Source organism: Martes martes (assembly GCF_963455335.1).
Source record: "Martes martes genome assembly, chromosome: 3".
Taxonomy (NCBI): Eukaryota; Metazoa; Chordata; class Mammalia; order Carnivora; family Mustelidae; genus Martes; species Martes martes.
The window spans coordinates 196,070,895-196,086,975 of NC_137890.1; the positions used below are offsets into that span (position 1 = coordinate 196,070,895).

The following is a 16,081-nucleotide window of genomic DNA, read 5'->3' on the forward strand; positions in this document are numbered from 1 at the left end:
GAGAGCGAACGCGCCGCGCGGAGACGGTGGGGCGCGGAGGGGTCGGGCGAGGCGGCCCTGCGGCCCCGTCCGGCTGCCGGCCCGGCCCGTGCTCCCGCGGCCGCCCCGTTGGGGGCGCTCGCTCCGCACCAGGCCTCGGGCTGCGTTCCCTCGGGCGGCCGAGCGGGGGCGGGGGGCGGGGCGGGGCCAGCGTCTCCGCCTGCGTCCTTCGGGCCTTGACCGACCTCGGCTCCGAGCGGCTCCGAGCGGCCCCGAGCGGCCCCGAGCGGCCCCGAGCGGCTCCGAGCGGCCCCGAACGGCTCCGAGCGGCTCCGAGCGGCCCCGAGCGCGCCTCCGCCGCTGCTCGGCGTCCCCTCCGGGAGCCGCCGACGTGGGGGAGGGGACGCGACCCCGTTTCCACGGAGACGGTTGGAAGCGCCGCCTGATCACGTGCGCGGAGCGCGGACGGGCTGCACGTCCGAAGGAGCCGAGACGGGCCGAGACGAAGGCCGAGCGCCGGGGACCGGCACACGGACGCGCGCGGAGAAACCGGGCGCCGGGACAGGGTCGGAGGGGGACGCGCCGCGGGAAGTCGGGCCCGGAGAGACCCAGCGCGGCCGGAGACGGGGACGGGGGAGGAGGCCCCGGCTGAGCCCGGGAAGGCGGCGAGACTCCAGGAGACGGGAAGGCGGGGCCCCGCGGCCCGCGTGGAGCCTCCAGAAGCCTGGACGCCGCCGACCCCGGCGCTCGTCCCGCGAGACCCGCGTCGGACTTGGGGCCTGCGGAGCTGCACGGGGACCAACTCGGGGCGTTAAGCTGCGGACTTTGTTGTGATTCGTCCCAGCGGCCGTGGGAAGCCGACACGCGCGCGACAGTTTGCGCTGTTGTCCTATTTGCCCAGTTCCCAGGAAATCTTGGCAGGAATTGTGCACCAAAACCGTCAAAATGATTGCACTTTTTCCTCGTACGCCTTGTTCTTTGTATTTTTAGGTGTACCAGATGTGTGGAGTATCACCTGTGCCGGGAGTGTTTTGAGAGTCGCTGCCACCTGTCCCACCCGTTCGCGTTTCGTGAGGTTCTGTATCCATCCTGAGGTGTATAGGGTATTTCTCTTTGTCCTGTTGGAAATCCAAATAAACTAAATCTAAGAATAATAAGAATAGATAACACTTTGTAACAGAGCTGATCTTTTAAAATAAAAACCTAAGACCAAATTTTTTTCATAGGAACATACAAGGGAAGCAGTTATCACGTTGATAGTTTATAAAACTAAGACAATGACAAACATCTGATGATAGGATACATAAATATCTTAAGTACAGGAATTATAGCCACTGAACTTGAATATTAATTTAAAAAAAAACTCAGTGTTTCAAATTGATATAACTTATTGAGAACCACTTATAGTTTTAAAACTTCTTACATCAAAAATAATAAAATGTTACTACAGTCATTTGAACTGTGCACTTAGAAGTGTCTATTGTTGCTTAATACTAATGCTACCTTCTACCTATCACACAAGATAAAAATCCACAATTATCATTATTAATATTTTACCTTAAAAATAGTAGCTGTGCAATAGTATGTTAGACTCACTAATAATTTGTAAATCCTTAATGTTAAAAAAGGTGTATTTTTAAATGAGTCTGTTATTTATATTATGTTGATACACAACTAATTTTAATGCACAAAATTAAAATTTCCATGATTTGCAAAGTAACACCTATTTTTACCTATTACAGAAGAGAAATCAAAGATGGAAATCACTAGAAAAAGGATCAGATGAAATTGTAAAATATGTAGACATTAGAAATGAGATAGAAGAAAAGATGCCACATTTCCAAGAAAAGCAAGGGTGAGATTTTCAGTGAAACTTACATTTCTTTTATGACTTGGGACATTTAAATAATTTTTCAGTTTGAGTAAGTTTTATTCATTCCTTTGTTCAGGAAATGTGAATCATATGTTAACAGTATTATACAAGCAAAGAGGAAGGCTCTAGAGTCAGGTTGCCTGAGTCCAGTTCTTGTACAACTAACCGCAGGCTGGCTGTGCGACTTTTGGGCTGGTTACTTCACTTTCCTCTGCCACATATATTTCGTCTTTAAATGTTAATCATCATAAAACCAACCTCATAAGAATTTTAATACACAGAGCAAATATTCAAATAATGTCTAGTATTATGAATCCCACCAGAGATTCTACTAGCTATTAGGCATATAGTAGTTCCCTTAGTAAATAAATGATTGCTTAAATAAATGTAAAATTAAAACTGATAGTAAGTTAAAAAGAAATGCAAGGGGATTTGATATCTGCTTTGAGGTGATTGACCCCCGGGGGGAAGAAAGTCTTTTCTTCCTCATTTCCCCACTCTTTCACCTCATGGAGGAGGATTTCTTAACACTGGGCTGTTCATCAGTGGAGAGACCTCTAGATTTTCTGTCATATTCTTCATTAAAGAGAATTAAATATGCTGGGTATTACTGACCTATTAGCTACATCATAAAACTATACAAAAGAGGTCATTTTGAAAGGATGAGATAAAATTAATTTTTAAAAAATAATTTCAGTGAATTATCCAGATAAAAATTGTGCTTGTTCTCATTAACACAAACACACACACGTTTCTGTCCAACCCGATGCATATTTACTCACGTCTTATGGGCACTCCACACACTTTGCAGACCACAGCTCTCGAAGAGCATAAAATATCTCGCAGGTGTAGAATAAGCCTATGTAAATGTTCTCCATCTCCATTTCCTCTGGCTCTGTCTAGTTATCACACAAACCCATTAGAGTGACAAATTGTGTAACTAAAGGTTTTGAGTATATTACAGGTAGAAGCAAAAGATCATTAGGGTAGAAAAGCACTCTAGGTAGAGAAAGTGGAATAAATAAGAGGAGATAATTTCAAGATAAAGTATGGTTACCACCTTAAATAATAAAAATACACTTTTTTTTATAGTTGACAATTAGATGACCTTGGTAAAAGCAATTGCTGTAGTATGATGGAATTATATCCGTAGAGTGATAAGATATGTAAACTTTTCTGAGAAATATAGGCATGGTTTTTGTGTTGCACTTGTCTTAATTATACCTTACAGATACTGCATTTTTTACAAACTAGAGTTTTGTGATAACCCATATCAAGCAAGTATATCGGTGCCATTTTTCCAACAGCATTTGCTCACTTCATGTCTCTGTATCATATTTTGGTAATTCTTGCAATATTTCAGACTTTTTCAGATTGTTACTATGTTTGTTATGGTGATCTGTGATCTTTAACATTACTATTGCAATGTTGTTTTCATGCCTGCTAGTACAACATCCATTCTGCAACCCATAAATTAATGAATACTTTTGACTTTCAAATCTTGTTATTTAAGAAATAAATTCTTAAAATTTTAATTCCATGAGTTAAATACAGTTTAACTGTTAAATACAGTGTTATGTTAGTGTCAGGTATACAATGTAGTGATTCAGCAATTGTATACATTACTTGGTGCTCATCATGGTAAGTATCCTCTTAAACCCCACCACCTACTTCCCCCCGGTAACTACCATTTTGTTCCCTAGGGTTAAGAGTTTTTTAGTTTGTCTTTTTTCCTTTGTTCTTTGCTTTTCCTTGTTTTGTTTCTTAAATTCCACATATGAGTGAAATCATGATATTTATTTTTCTCTGACTTATTTCACTTAATATTATAACCTCTACATCCCATGTTGTTGCAAATGATGAATATTTCATTCTTTCTTATGGGTGAGTAATATTCCAGTGTGTGTGTGTGTATGTGTGTGTACGTGCATGTGTGTGTGCTTTTTCTTTGTCCATTGACCTATCAATGGACATTTAGGTTGTTTCCATAATTTGGCTACTGTAAATAATGCTGCAGTAAACACTGGGGTACATATATTCTCTCAAATTAATGTTTTCATATTCATTGGGTCTATATCCAGTAGTGTGATTACTGGATCATAGGGTATTTCTATTTTTAATTTTTTGAGGAACCTCCATACTGTCTTCAACAGTGGGACTGTACCAGTTTGCATCCCCACAAACATTACAGGACGGTTCCTTTTTCTCCACATCCTTTGCAACATTTGTTGATTCTTGTATTTTTCATTCTAGCCATTCTGACAGGTGTGAGGTGATATCCCATTCTGATTTTGATTTGCATTTCCCTGATGAGTGATATCGAGCATCTTGTCATGTATCCATTGGCCATCTGTAAGTCTTCTTTGGAGAAATGTCTGTTCATGTCTTCTTCTGCCCATTTTTAATTTTTTCTATTTTATTTTTTTTAAGATTTTATTTATATAGAGAGTAGGGGGAGGGATGGAAGGAGAGGGAGAGAATCCCAAGCAGACTCTGCACTGAGCATGGAGCCTGATGCAGGGCTGGATCTCACAACCCTGAGATCATCACTTGAGCAGAAAGCCAAGAGCTGGAGGCTTAACTGACTGAGCCACACAAGTGCCCCCTGCCCATTTTTTTAGTTAGATTTTTTGATTGGTGTTGAGTTTTATAAGTTCTTTACATATTTTGGATACTAACTATTTATCAGATATGTCATTTGCAGATACCTTCTTCCATTCAGTATGTTGTCTTTAGTTTTGTTGGTGGTTTATTTTGCCGTGCGGAAGATTTTTATTTTGAAGTAATCCTAATAGTTTATTTTTTATTTTGTTTCTTTTGCCTCAAAGAAACATATCTAGAGGGGCACCTGGATGGTCAGTTGGTTAAGCATCAGACTCTTGATTTTGGCTCAGATCATGATCTCAGGATCATGAAATTGAGCCCCACATTGGGCTCCTTGCTCAGCATGGAGTCCACTGCAGATTCTCTCTTCTGTCCCTCTTCTGTTCCTTCTGTCCCCCACCCCACATATACTCTCTCTCTCTCCAAAATAAGTATTTTAGAAAGAGAGAGAGAGAGAGAGAGAAAGAGAGAGAGAGAAGACATATCTAGAAAGATGTTGTTATAGCCAATGTCTGAGAAATTACTGCCTGTGCTCTCTTCTAGGATTTTTATGGTTTCAGGTCTCACATTTAGGCCTTTAATCTACTTTGAGTTGACTTTAGTGTATGGTATATAGTGTTTGGTCCAGTTTCGTTCTGTCCATGTGGTTACCAGACACCATTTATCAAAGAGACCTTTTCCCAGTGCATGTTCTTGCCTTCTTCTTGAAGATTCTTTGGCCGTATAATTGTGGGTTTATTTCCAGATTTTCTATTCTGTTCCATTGTCTATTTTTCTGCCAGTACCATACTGTTTTGATTACTACATCTTTGTAATATAACTTGAAATCTGGAATTGTGATAGCTTTAGCTTCTTTTTCAAAATTGCTTTGGCTATTCAGCGTCTTTTTTTTGTTCCATTCAAATTTTAGGATTGTTCTAATTCTGTGAAAAATGATGTTGGTATTTTTATATCCCTATAAAAATCTAGAAAAATGCATTAAGTCTGTAGATTGCTTTGGATAGTATGGACATTTTAACAATATTTGTTCTTCCATGAACATGGAATGTCTTTCCATTTGTTGTGTCGTCTTCAATTTCTTTCATCAATGTTTTACAGTTTTCACCTCCTGATTAAGTTTATTCCGAGGTGTTTTGTTCTTTTTGGTGCACTTTTAAATAGAATTTTTCTTAAATTTTCTTTCTGTTGCTTCATTATTAGTGTATAGAAATGCAAGAGATTGCTACATGATTTTGTATCCTGTGAACTTACTGAATTCTTTATTGGTTCTAGCAGTTTTTGGTATTTTCTATATATTATATCTTATCATCTGCAAATAGGGTTTTCTATATATTATATCTTGTCATCTGCAAATAGCGAAAGTTTTACTTCTTCCTTACTTATTTGGATGTCTTTTATTTGTTTTTCTTCTCTGACTGCTATAGCTATTACTTTGTTGAATAAAAGTGGTGAGAGTGAACATCTTTTTTTATTATTACTCATTTGAGAGAGAGAAAGAGAGCATGAGATGGGGAGAAGCAAATGGAGAGGGAGAAGCAGACTTCCCTGCTGAACAGAGAGCCCAAGATGACTCGATCCCAGGACTCAGAGATCATGATCTGAGCTGAAGGCAGATGCTTAACCATCCGAACAACTCAGGCATCCCAAGAATGAACATCCTTGTCTTGTCCTGGGGAAAATCTCACAGCTTTTCACTCTTCAGTTTGATGTTAGGTGTGAGTTTTTCATATGTGACCTTTATTATGTTGAGATATGTTTCTTCTAAACCAACTTTGAGAGTTTTTATTATAAATGGATGTTGTACTTTGTCAAATGCTTTTTCTGTATATTGAAATGATCATAGGATTTTAATCCTTCATTTTGTTGATGTGATGTATGAGTTGATTGATTTGCAGATATAAAACAATTCTTGCATCCCAAGAATAAATCCCACCCAAGCATGGTGAATAATTTTTGTAATGTATTGTTGCATGTCATTTGCTAATACTTTGTTGAGAATTTTTGCATCTATGTTTATCAGGAAGATTGGCCTGTAGTGTTTTTTTATAGTGATACTGTCTGGTTTTGGTATTATGGTAATCCTGGACTTGCAGAATGAATTTGGGAGCTTTCCTTCCTCTTCTATTTTTTTGGAATAGTTTGAGGAGAGTAGATATTACCTCTTCATTAAACGTTTGGTAAAGCTCACCTGTGACACCACACTGTCCTGGACTTTGGTTTTGGGGGAGGGTTTTTGTTTGTTTGTTTGTTTGTTTGTTTTTTTATTACTATTCAATTTCATTGCTAGAAATCGGTCTGTTCAAATTTTCTATTTCTTCCTGATTTAGTTATGGGATGTTATGTTTCTACTAACTTATCCATTTCGTAGGTTATCCAATTTGTTGGCATACAACTATTCATAATAATCTCTTCTAATTTTTTGTATTTCTGTGGTGTTTTTTTTTTTATTAAAGATTTTATTTATTTATTTAACAGAGAGAGATCACAAGTAGGCAGAGAGGCAGGCAGAGAGAGAGGAGGAAGCAGGCTCCCTGCCGAGCAGAGAGCCCGACGCGGGGCTCGATCCCAGGACCCCGGGATCATGACCCGAGCCGAAGGCAGAGGCTTTAACCCACTGAGCCACCCAGGCGCCCCTGTGGTGTTGGTTTTTATTTCTCCTCTGTCATTTCTGATTTAGGGTCCTCTTTCTTTTAATGAGTCTGGCTAGGTTTTTTAATTTTGTTGATATTTTCAAAGAACCAACTGCTGGTTCATTGATTGATCTGTTCTGCTGTTTCCTTAACTTCTATTTTGCTTATGTCTGTTCTGGTATTTATTATTTACTTCCTTCTACAGGTTTGGGTTCTGGTCTTCTTTTTCTAGCTTCTTTAAATGTAATGTTAAGTTGTTTATTTGAGATGTTTCTTGTTTCTTGAGGTAGGTCTGTATTGTTATAACCTTGCCTCTTGGAACAGGTTTTGCTGCATCTCAAAGATTTTCCACCATTCTGTTTTCCTTTTTATCCATGTATTTTTTTAATTTCCTCTTTGATTTCTTGGGTAAGCCATTCCTTATTTAATAGCATGTTATTCAACCTCCATGTATTTGTGCTTTTTTCCTGATTTTTTCCTATAGTTGATTTCTAGTTGCATAATGTTCTGGTCAGAAAAGATGCATGATAGAATTCAATCTTTTTTAATTTATTAAGACCTGTTTTGTGGTCCTAATATGTGATCTGTTCTGGAGAATGTTCCATATGCACTTGGAAAGAATGTGTATTCTGCTGTTTTAGGATGAAATGTTCTGATTATATCTTTTAGATCCATCTGGCCCAATGTGTTATTCAAAGCTACTTCTTCCTTTTTGATTTTCTGTTTGGATGATCTATCCATTGATGTAAGTGAGGTGTTAAAGTCCCCTAATAATATTGCATTACTACCAATTATTTACTTTATGTTTGTTATTAGCTGCTCTGTCTATTTGGTTGCTCCCTAATGTTGGGTGCAAAAATATTTGTAATTGTTATACATTCTTGTTGGATTATTCCCATTATGATTATATAGTGTCCTTTGTCTATTATCATAGTCTTTGTTTTAAAGTCGATTTTATATGATGTAAGTGTTGCTACTCTGGCTTTATTTTCACTTCCATTTGCCTGATAAATGCTTTTCCATTCCTTCACCTTCAGTCTGCATGTGTCTTAGGTCTGAAGTGAATCTCTTGTACACAGCATATAGTTCTTGCTTTATTATCCATTCCACCACCACATGTGTTTTGATTGGAGCATTGTGTCCAAAGTAATTATTGAAGGTATGCATTGCCATTTTTCAACTTGTTTTGTGTTTGTTTTTATAGTTCTTCTCTGTTCCTTTGTAATCTTGCTCTCTTCTCTCATGGTTTGCTGGCTTTCTCTGGTCACATACTTCAATTCAATTCTCTTTATTATTTGCGTAGCTATAACTAATTTTTGATTTGTGGTTACCATTAGGTTCATATATAATATCTTATGCGTATAGTAGTCTATATTAAATTGGAGTCACTTAAGTTTCAACCCATTCTCAATGCACTAAATTTTTCTCCCCTCCCTTCTACATTTTAGGGATATGATGTCATAATTTACATCCTTTTTTGTGAATTTCTTGACTGATATTTACAGATACACTTAATTTTACTGCTTTTGTGCTTCCTACTTTTCTTACTCCTGTTTATGGCCTTTTCTTTCTACTCAAGGCGTCCCCTTTAACATTGCATATAGATCTAGTTTAGTGGTGATGAATTCTTTTAACTTTTGTTTATCTGGGAAACTTTTTATCTCTCCTTCTATTCTGAATGATACCTTGCTGGAGAGAGTATTCTTGGCTGCAGGTTTTTTTCTTTTACACTTTGAACATATTATGCCACTCACTTCTGGCCTGCAGAGTTTCTGTTGAAAAATCAGCTCATAGCCTTATGGGGATTGCCTTATATTAACTTATTAACTTCTTTCTTTTCTCTTGCTGATTTTAAAATTATCTCTTTATCACTACTTTTTGCTATTTTAATTACTATGCGTCTTGATGTGGACCTCCTCCAGTTGATTTTGTTGGGGATTCTCTGTGCCTCTTGGATTTGGTTTTCTGTTTCCTTCCCCAGATTCAGGAAGTTTTCAGCTCTTATTTCTTCAAATAAATTTTCTGCCCTCTTTTCTCTTCTCTTCTTTCTCCTGTTAAGGTTGATTGCTTTCTATTACTCTGTCCTCTGGGTCACTGACCTATTCTTCTGCTTCCTCCAGTCTATTTATTCTCTCTCATGTGTTTTTAATTTCAGTTATTGAATTCTTCATCTCTATTTATGCTTTCTATCTCTTTGTTGATAGTTCTCACTCAAGTCGTTCACTCTTTTCTCAAGTCCAGTGGTATCTTTATTACTTTTAATTATCAGGCATATTGCTTATCTCCATTTCATTTAGTTCTCTTGCTATGATTTTCTGTTCTTTCACTTGGGGCATATTCCTTCATCTTCTCATTTTGTCTAACTCTATGTGTCTGTTTCTAAGTGTTATGAAAGTCAGCTGTGTCTCCTATCTTAAAAGTAGTGGCCTTATGAAAAAGAAATTATGTGGTTCCCTGTAGTGCAATGTCCCCTGGTCAACAAAATGTGGCACTTCAGGGGTATCTCCTATGTGATTTTGTGTGCCCTATGTTGTGGCTGAGTTGAATGTTTTCAGTCCAGTCACCTGCAATGGTTTGTCTGTTATGGGCAGGGTTTGTACCCGTGTTGTTATTGGGCTAGTCTGGGGCTCTCTTGGGCTTGAGTTGAGTGAGACCAGACTTTTGCCATAATTGCATAACACTAAACTGCAAAGTATTTTCCATGTGTTACCTCCTGGGAGGCTTTTGTTGTTGGGCACAGATTTGCCCCAGCCCACTGCTGGGGCTTAGTAAAATTGGTGTGTATGGTTATCTTCCCCTCTCACTGGGGCAGGAATCACTTTGGAGTTGTGCCATCCCCTCTCAGGGCTGCTTGTACCCTGCCAGGCTTGTGGCACCTCTTTGGACAAACTCTTGCCAAGGGCAGAGGGCTTGTTGGAGGAGGTGCATCCCCAGAGAACACAGGGGCAGGGTGCTGCTGTTAGCAGTGTAGATGGAGAGTGTTGATACTGTATGGGTTCCAACACACGTCTCTGTGTTTAGCTGGGAGGTAGGGGAGGGAAATGCTGCCCACCAGCTATTTGGTTCTTGGAGTAGTCTCCCAGAGATCCCTGCCTCTCCAGCACATACTCTGAGATTAATAAATACATCTTCTTCCTGTATATCCCAGTTTTTGAAATTGCTGTTTCTATGCTGATCTTAATGGTACTGTTGGTTTTGCTCTCTCTTTTAGGGAGGGGGCTCAGTTCCTTATCCCCTCTGCCTCTCCCAGAACCAAACCTGCTGATTTTTAAAGTTCCAGTTGATGAAACATTCAACTCTTGATTTTGGCTAAGGTCATGACCTCAGGGTCCTGAGCTCAAGCCCTGTGTTGGGTTCCATGCTCAGAATGGTCTGCTTGAGATTCTTTCTCTCTTCCTTTCTCTCTCTTTCTGCTCCTCCCCCTACTCACTTTCTCTCTCTTTCTCTCTCTCTGGAAAAGGTAAATAAATCTTTAAGAAAAAGACTATTGACAAATTTTGAAGGAAGATCTTCTGCGAGTAAAACACAATCAAACAGCATCACATGTTACAGAAAAGAAGTGTTACTTGATGAGGTAGACTTCATTGTTATCTTATTTCAAGAAATTGCCACAGCCATCCCAACCTTCAACAACCAGTACCAGTCATTAACATTGAGGCAAGATCAACAAAATATTACAACTCACTGAAGGCTCAAATAATGTTAGCATTTTTTAACAATAAACCATCCTTAGTTAAAGTATGTACATTGCTTTTTCAGACGTAATGTTATTGCACACTTAATAGACTATAGTATAATGTAAATATAACTTTTATTCGCACTGGGAAACCAAAAAATTCATTTGACTTACCTTCTGGTGATGGTCTGGAACCAAGCCCACAATATCTCCGAGGTATTTCTGTACTTGAACTTTGTTCTGAATGACTTCTAAATAATAGGAATATGTCTAACCTTTAACCAAGTTTTGTTTTTAAATACTTGTTTCATCTGTTTTGTCAGTCATTAATAGCATAAATAGCTGTTAATTACATCAATCTTAGTTTTGTTGGTTGGTACTTCTGGTACAAAAATGAAATTGGTACTTTTAGAATCAAAACGTAGTCTAAGAATACTAAAGTAGTAAGCATATACCCCAAGGGAAAGTGAGTTTCCTCTTAGATTCTCATCTAGCAATTTATCACAGTAACCTGGAATATTTAATGTGGTTTACCATGCACCTTACTCCCTACCAGATGGCATCATGAATTGGGCTGTATTTTTCTAAACACAAGGAGTAAGTGTTGGCCCAGACTGAAATAATTTGAGTATATGGTTCTCATTAAAGTTTTGTTCTTATTTCATAGACATTAAAAATGCAAATCAAAAAATTTTAGGTTAGTGTTTTTATTTGAAATGACTAATTAAATTTTGTTATTTATGAAGTTGATGTTGAAATTGGGGACATCTTGTTCAGCATTAATATATAAATATAGATTTATTTGACTTTATAATGTATGAAATTTCTTACCTTTAGTTCAAGAAAATATTGGATTCATTCACATTATTTATATGGAGTTTATTTACCTGTGTCATTGATTACTTCCTGATCTATAATCACATACAAATATTCATGTCTTTTTGCTAATTCTCATCCAGCCAAGTTTACACACCAAAACAAGTGGTGAAGTCACTGCCTCTCTTACTGATTACAAAGAATAGTAAGCTGCTTGCTCCCGGCTATCAATGTCGACTTTGTCTGAAGGCATTTCATCTGGGTCAACATACAAGATTGCTACCATGTACTCATAAGGTAGACGCTGCATCATTTTGGTTTGACTTTCCGCATAAGGCCAGTTTTTACATATGAATTGACAATTTAAGTCTCTCCTTTCCCTTTTTAGTTGTATTATGTGCAGAGATGTCCATATTGAACAGTATGTGTGAAAGAGCTGCAGTGGAGATAATTAAGGCTGCTCTGTCCCTTGTGGATGGATTTCTACTGATTAGGACTCATTTCTGCTGTATGGTATTTAGATAAGATAAAATAACTCTTCAAGTTAGATTATTTTATCTACCTTATCTACTTTCATTACCCATATAAAGAAAAATCTTATAGAATAATGTGTTTTTGTGATTCTTTGGATGAAACAGAAATGTTTAAGTTGACATAGTTAATTATTTCAAATGAATTCACTGAAATTAAAGTCGAACGTTGTTCTATCATACACATAGTTGGTAACCAGTTTTTTCTTAAATAGTTACTTTAAATAAATATTTATACCTTTAGAGTCACCTTTACTTAAAATGCCTGATAGTTTGTTTTCTTCCCAAGAATGTGATTTGTTATTTTATATTTTATACCTCACCATCATTAGATCTGTTTCCAACTCTAGTTGGTTATGACTTATTTAATTTATTATTTATTAGATTAATTATTTAATACATTTCATAAATTTCATTCATTATAAAGCAACAGTAAAATTAATGGCCTAAAAAGTAGTGGGATTTAACGATATTACAGAAATGATATCCATAGAAGCCTTTCCATTTTAATGTTGAAAATGGAGATCAGTCCATTACCCATTCCATTTTCTTCTTTAAAATAGTTCCATAAAACTTGGTAAATTATAATTATCTTCCATTCTTGCTAAATAGTTTTTAATAGTAACACAATAATGAAACTGGGAAAAACTTAGGTAGTATACATTATAAACAAGATAATTATATCTCTAATTTTATCTCTAACCTTTTTTTCAAGTTTCATAGGAAATGTATTGACAGTTGGTTATTCTACAAGTGCAATTCATGCCCTATTGATGGACAAGTTATATATAACCCTTTAATCTGGAAAGATAAAGCAGTAAATGGACACACACATCAGTCCATTTCAAATACAAACATCACTCATCTGTCAAAACAGGAAGAACTGGAACTTTTTATTCCCGGTACTGGATTAGTGCTTAAACAAAATAGACTTGGAATTTTACCTAGCATAACTCAACATAATCCTGAAAAATTGAAAACACCTGAAAGTCCAACAGATACCTATCAGGATACAGCAATAGATGATCTATTCTCTATCAAGTTAGATGATTCAAACTCAAGAAAATTAATCTATGAATATAAAATTAGCCAACATTTCCCCAGGTATCTTCAAGATTTACCAACCGGAGCCTTTGGAAAAACGTCGTCTCAAACATTTCTTCCTTCTATTGCTCACAAGAATATTGTATGTCCCACTGGAATGGAAACCCCACGTATCAATGAAAAATACCACACTTGTCAAAGCCAGAAGATGGCAAAAGACTGGAAGCATATTAACCACAATCCAAAGAAGACTTCTGGTGCTAGAATAAGAGAAGACAAGAAGAGATCAGATACTTTACTTCCAGAAGACTTAAATCTTATTACCAATTGGGGTACAACTAAAATTAGTTTGTCTAAAAGATATAGTAATTGTATGGGGAAAATTAGACAAAAATGTAGTAATCTGTCAAGAAGGCCTGAATCTCATCCTTTAAATATAAAAAGTCCTGAGCTATCTTTCCTATTAGAAGGAGTTCAGTTATGAAGATGTGTTTTTTTATTAACATCAGAAAATATTTGGATATTGAACATAAGAATGTTTTATTTGTAGAACATAAACACTATACTCTTGAAAAATGTACATAGAATTCTTTGTCATCATTTTGCCTGCTTGTCTATGAACGACTAACTACTCTTAAAAGAAATGACCCCATTTCTTTATAAGACTTAAAGCATTTGATAAATATGTTCAGAATGTTGTTATGAATAACTTTTAGAAATTGTATTTCATACTGATTAAAATAATTATTTTTACTTAAATTAAGGAAATAGATTTTCCTTGCTTTAAGCCACCGTTTTTAAACATTCAGTTTGATAACATGTAACATGGAAGGATTCTTTCCACAAACCTATGGGAAAATCCAGATGGTTGTTATCTTTTTCACTTTATTTCTTTGAAGTTACTTCTTATACAGGAAATGAAAATTAAATATGCTTACAATGCTGTAAGTTATGCCACATTTAGAATGATTTCACTGATGTCAAGAAACTTATAAGTACTATCAAATTCTACTATTTCTACTATTTTTGAAGACTGTATAAAATTACTTAATCCCCCCATTAAAATATAAGATATTTCATGGAAAGAACCCTGTTGTCTTATTCACTGCTGTACGCTTAACATACAGTGCTTGACAAACATGGGTGTTCTGTAATATTTGTTGAACTACTGAATTATGAAGACATGTGGCCACATAGGAGGCAAACAAAACAAATAAACAAATGTGGTATTAGAAAACCAAAGAAAGAAAATGTCAATTTTTAGCAATTGTTCAGGTAAGATCGAAACTGAAGAATGCAATTTTGCCTTAGCAATAAGGAAAATCCTAGTGGCTTTAGCTAGGAGAGTTTAGTGGAGTGGTGGGAGTCAAGTCTAGGTTGGATTGGGTTGAAGAGAAAATGGCAAGTGAGGACATGGAAACAGGACTATATACAACTCAGGACAAGAGATTATGAATGAAAAAGAGACAAAAGTAACTGGAAGATGTAAGTTTAGGGTTTGGTTTTGTTTTTAAGCTGAGACTCGAGCCTATTTAAATGCCATTAAAAATATAGCTGGTGTATGTGATAATTGATATCTGACCGCTACAGCTGGTATGTGTGATAACTGTTAATAACAGAAGGATCTAGAGCACAAGTGTCGGGATAGCCTATCCTAGGATGCAGGAACTTATCCACTGTAACAGAGGGGGGTTGTGTATTACAGATTTAGATGCAAGCGGTGGTTAAATTGTAGACTCAGTCAGCAGAGAGTAGGTAAAGAAGAAAGATGCTTGAGGTCATTGGAAAAGGATTAAAGAAACTATTTTCTTGAGGGAAATGGAAAGTGAACTGACTGGAGAAGCATAATAGCATTTCAGGCAACTTTAAGTTCCTTTTAAGTTTGCTAGCTATGAATCTGTAGAATGGCACCCATCTGACTCATTTGGGTGATGTTTAGCTGCACAACATGATCAATGTGTCACTGTGGAGAAGGTGGAGCTCTGAATTCATGATGGTTACAATGTTGGTCGTAGTTACGATGGGGGGAAAAGGAGCAAGCAAGTTAGGGGCCACAACAAGGGAGAGATCGAAGAAGAAAGAGACTCAAAATTTGAACAAACTAGAAGAGATTCTAGGAAAAGGCTGACTCTAAGGCAAGATAAATGATAAATGGATGAAAGACTAAGATTGGTCAAACAGGAGTACTAAGCAGGCATACTGCAAAAAATAGGAAGTTTGGGTCAGAGAAAGTAATGACTGAAGAAGAGATTTCAAAGGGCACATTTCAGTGAGTTTCCAGGTACGGCCATATGTTGGTGGATGTGGCAAAGAGAAGCCGTCAAGAATGAAAATGTGAAGGGAAATGAGAACCAATGGCAATAACTGGGCCAGCCTCGTGGACACTACTAACCTTCTTCATAAGAGGAGTCAGGGAAGAAGGTCTGTAAATACATTGCTAGAAATCCTTAGCTGAAGGTGTCTAGAAGATCTACAGAGGAGGGGTTAGAAAAGGAGAGGAATCAAGAAATGGTAAATCCCAAGGGAACGGACATTTGTATAAGAAAGTCTGGAGCTATGATCTGCAAATGTCAAGGAGTACAGAAAAGTGATCCTGATGCAAGGACAGTATGAGAAAATAAATATGCTTTAATGATAGGGCTGCAGGGAAGTGAAGTCCTTAGAAGGAATACAGGTTAAGGCAAGAGGGGAGGAAGGGTGGGAGGAACAGAAACCTTTTACGAAAAGATACCAGGTTCAAGGATCTCATGGTAGTGGAATCAGAAGTCCAGAGAGAAAATGCAAGGGTTTGGGATGGGAAGGGGAGTGAGCTGTGAGGAAAGAAAGGAAACACAAAGTATAGTGACAAAGGTGAGAATAAAGATGGGACTTCACTTGAGAAGCGACCAATAAATGGAAATTTGAGGCAGAGTGAACAGGTTGTTTCAAA

The 16,081-nt window shown here is 37.6% G+C and overlaps 1 protein-coding gene across 1 annotated transcript in view; it reads left to right on the top strand.

Moving 5' to 3' along the window:
- The window catches only part of ZSWIM2 (zinc finger SWIM-type containing 2), a gene marked incomplete at its 5' end in the record, with an annotated part of 34,739 nt that extends 20,511 nt beyond the window's left edge, over positions 1–14,228 (top strand). The window contains 4 exons of the mRNA XM_080799463.1: positions 970–1,054; positions 1,722–1,834; positions 11,722–11,875; positions 12,824–14,228. Coding sequence (XP_080655589.1) covers positions 970–1,054; positions 1,722–1,834; positions 11,722–11,875; positions 12,824–13,636 — 1,165 coding nt within the window. The 3' untranslated portion in view covers positions 13,637–14,228. The remainder of the gene's footprint in view (positions 1–969; positions 1,055–1,721; positions 1,835–11,721; positions 11,876–12,823) is intronic.
- Positions 14,229–16,081: the final 1,853 nt, after the last annotated feature.